The 2,774-nt window shown below is 38.7% G+C and overlaps 1 protein-coding gene across 1 annotated transcript; it reads left to right on the forward strand.

Moving 5' to 3' along the window:
* The first annotated feature begins 179 nt into the window (after nucleotides 1-179).
* On the forward strand, nucleotides 180-1,016 carry LOC110107359. Its single transcript, XM_020837601.2, has 2 exons — nucleotides 180-464; nucleotides 529-1,016. The coding sequence occupies exons 1-2, from the start codon at nucleotides 201-203 to the stop codon at nucleotides 964-966; spliced, it is 702 nt and encodes a 233-aa protein (XP_020693260.2). The 5' UTR covers nucleotides 180-200; the 3' UTR covers nucleotides 967-1,016.
* The last annotated feature ends 1,758 nt before the right edge of the window (nucleotides 1,017-2,774 follow it).

The raw sequence follows: 2,774 nt of genomic DNA on the forward strand, positions 1-2,774 counted from the left end.
GATTAATTTGTTATATAAAAATGATACAGGTAATATGAGAACCATAAACTGCAGAGATTCGTGCTCAGGTTCCAGAGATATGCACTTCAGGTCAGGACACTTGGCTCTCCAGAGTTCCTTTGATCAGTTGGAAAAGGGTATAGTGACATCTCCCTGATCGAGTACTACGACAATTTGGATACTGTCCTTCCACTGATATCATGCCAATGGATCCTAGTTTTGTAAGAGTTGATGGACGTGGTAAGTTAGATACTGATTGGGCATTGTATCACCAGGCAAGTATTGCACTATGGGAGAGCAGGAGAGCATACATTGTTGCTGGAGAGATTCCTGGGTTGGATTATGATTATAAGGTGAAGCAGTACTTAGCATGGTTTCATTCTTGGGCTACACTATACATGCTAAAGCCCCCAGTGGATCCTCCGAGTACATACTATCCAAGATCACCAGCTGAACGTCACATGGTAAGTTTAAGTTATTTAAATTTCATTATATGAAAAATTTTAACTGAATTACTTAACCTGGCAGCGAGATTTCTTTGTGAGCATGGAGAGAAGATTGCAACCACACTTTGGCGGTACTGAGGGGACACCTTTACAGATGGATGTGAATATTGTTGGAGATATGTGCCAAAGATTGCGACAACAGATATACATTGACGATGCTCATTATTTTGATGAGGCAGATACTCAGGTGTTTAGTCCAGCCATTCCGACTGCAGATCCATATGATGCTGGGCCATCCTCCTATCCTGATCTTGGTCCCTCTCAGAGCCACTTCACAGCTAAGTTTGACGTCGCCTCCACACCTCAGTTCGTACCTTTCTCCTTGGGAGAGCCCCCAGTTACTCAGCAAGATGTTAGTGATCAGGACCAGCGCCACCTACGTACCAGGCCACTACGAGCACCTCAGCATTTTACTCCAGGCACTGATGCGATTCCACATCGACATAAAAGGAGGCATTAGTTTTTTGTATCATGTATCTTTTAGTTGCTTTAGTTATATTTTATTATTTATGTTTCTTATTGTGCTACAATGGAACAACTATTTCGTATCATGGAATTAAATTTATTATGCTCTTCTATTAACTCTTGCATGAAGTTTGATCTAAAAAACATAATGTTGGATGATCCAAGAACATATAATTTTTTAAAGAATTTGTAATATTTGATATACATATATATACTTATTATAAGTTATTGTTATCAATTAGAGCGTATATAACTTCTGAATGATCTAAGATCTAATCTTCCTAAATTTGAATTCTAAATATACCAAAAACTTGAAAAATAGATTAAGCCTCTTATTATATATATATATATATATATACAAGAGTAGATTAGATATATATATATATATATATATATATATATACATAAAATAGAATATATAATAATTAATCGTAATCTTTTTTAGTTGCAATTTTTTTTTATTCATAAGAGTAAGTCGCCCCTTCAACGGGCGACTTACTATTTACACAATCCCGTTACTTTAAGGAATAACGGGAATAACGGTTAGTTGAGTTATTGAGGGGTAAGTCGCCCGTTCAACGGGCGACTTACTTCACTGATATAAGTCGCCCGTTCAACGGGCGACTTTGGCGAGTTTTAAATTTTTTTTTTCGTTGGTTAATTGCTTAATTATAATTAATACGATGCTTAGTTTAAAAAATTGCCCGCTAGGAAAAGTGATTAATGGAAAGTTGGAAACCAACAATGCTTTGTTTTTTAGTTTAAATAAGCAACTTTTTACTATGAGAATGGGAATTGGGATCGTTGAATCTCCTCATTTTCTCTTTCTCACTCTCTTTTTTTTAAGATACAATCCAAAATGAAGACATTAAGCATGCAATGAAGGTTTGGTTTGAGACAACTTTTTTATTGATTTTTAAAATAAATTTTAAGTTCAAAATTTATTTGAACTGAAAATTTTGGTAATGGAAAGCTGCTTTAGAAAACAATAAAAAATCTATTCCAAATGAAGCCTAAGTGTATAATGGATGAATGAAGCGAAGAAGTTCTGAATCATTGCAGCAGCAGAAGGGTGAAATCAATATTGTATTGAATAAAGGATGGATTATAATATTATATGTAGCAGATAATAGAAAGGAAGAAGCTATGTGTGGACCTCCGAAGGAGCACCGCTCGTGGGGTACGAACGCAGAGGGTACGGCCGCACTATCCCTCTGGGACAAAACGATCGCAGACCTCTACACTCAACATGAACAGGTCGATGGGAGGGCAGATTGGATCGCGCATACGACTGACCATTGGGGATAGAGGCTGTCGCCAACACACCCCGATGGGTAGCAATATACACGACCTAGTCACGGGTTTCCCCCACCCGATACGAGAGATCGAGTGGGGTAAAGTAGATTGCGGGGCCAAGTTTCCCACGGGCGCAAGCCCCCGTGGTTAATTACATCCCGGGTCGAAGCCCGAGAAAACTCTCGATTAAGGATCATACATTATCTTTTTCAAATTGGGATTGGCACCTGGGTAAATACTAGGAAATCCTACTCAAAGGGAAGAAAGGTCCGAAGGGCTGAATAAAACATACATGGCTCATACCAGCATTCGGAGGCTCTAGGGTACTAAACAGAAACTGGAGAACATCAAAGTCAGGCATCCGATCAAATGCGTGAGAGAAGGATGGAGGTGGTGTCATCCTGTGACACAGATAAGTAGGATTTAGGATCCCTGAAAAGAAGGGACCTACCTGCTATTTAAGGCATACGACGAGACCGAATGTAGTTGCCTCGAATCCTAAATCTA

Source organism: Dendrobium catenatum, unplaced genomic scaffold (genome assembly GCF_001605985.2).
Source record: "Dendrobium catenatum unplaced genomic scaffold, ASM160598v2 original_scaffold_102767, whole genome shotgun sequence".
NCBI classification, from domain to species: domain Eukaryota; kingdom Viridiplantae; phylum Streptophyta; class Magnoliopsida; order Asparagales; family Orchidaceae; genus Dendrobium; species Dendrobium catenatum.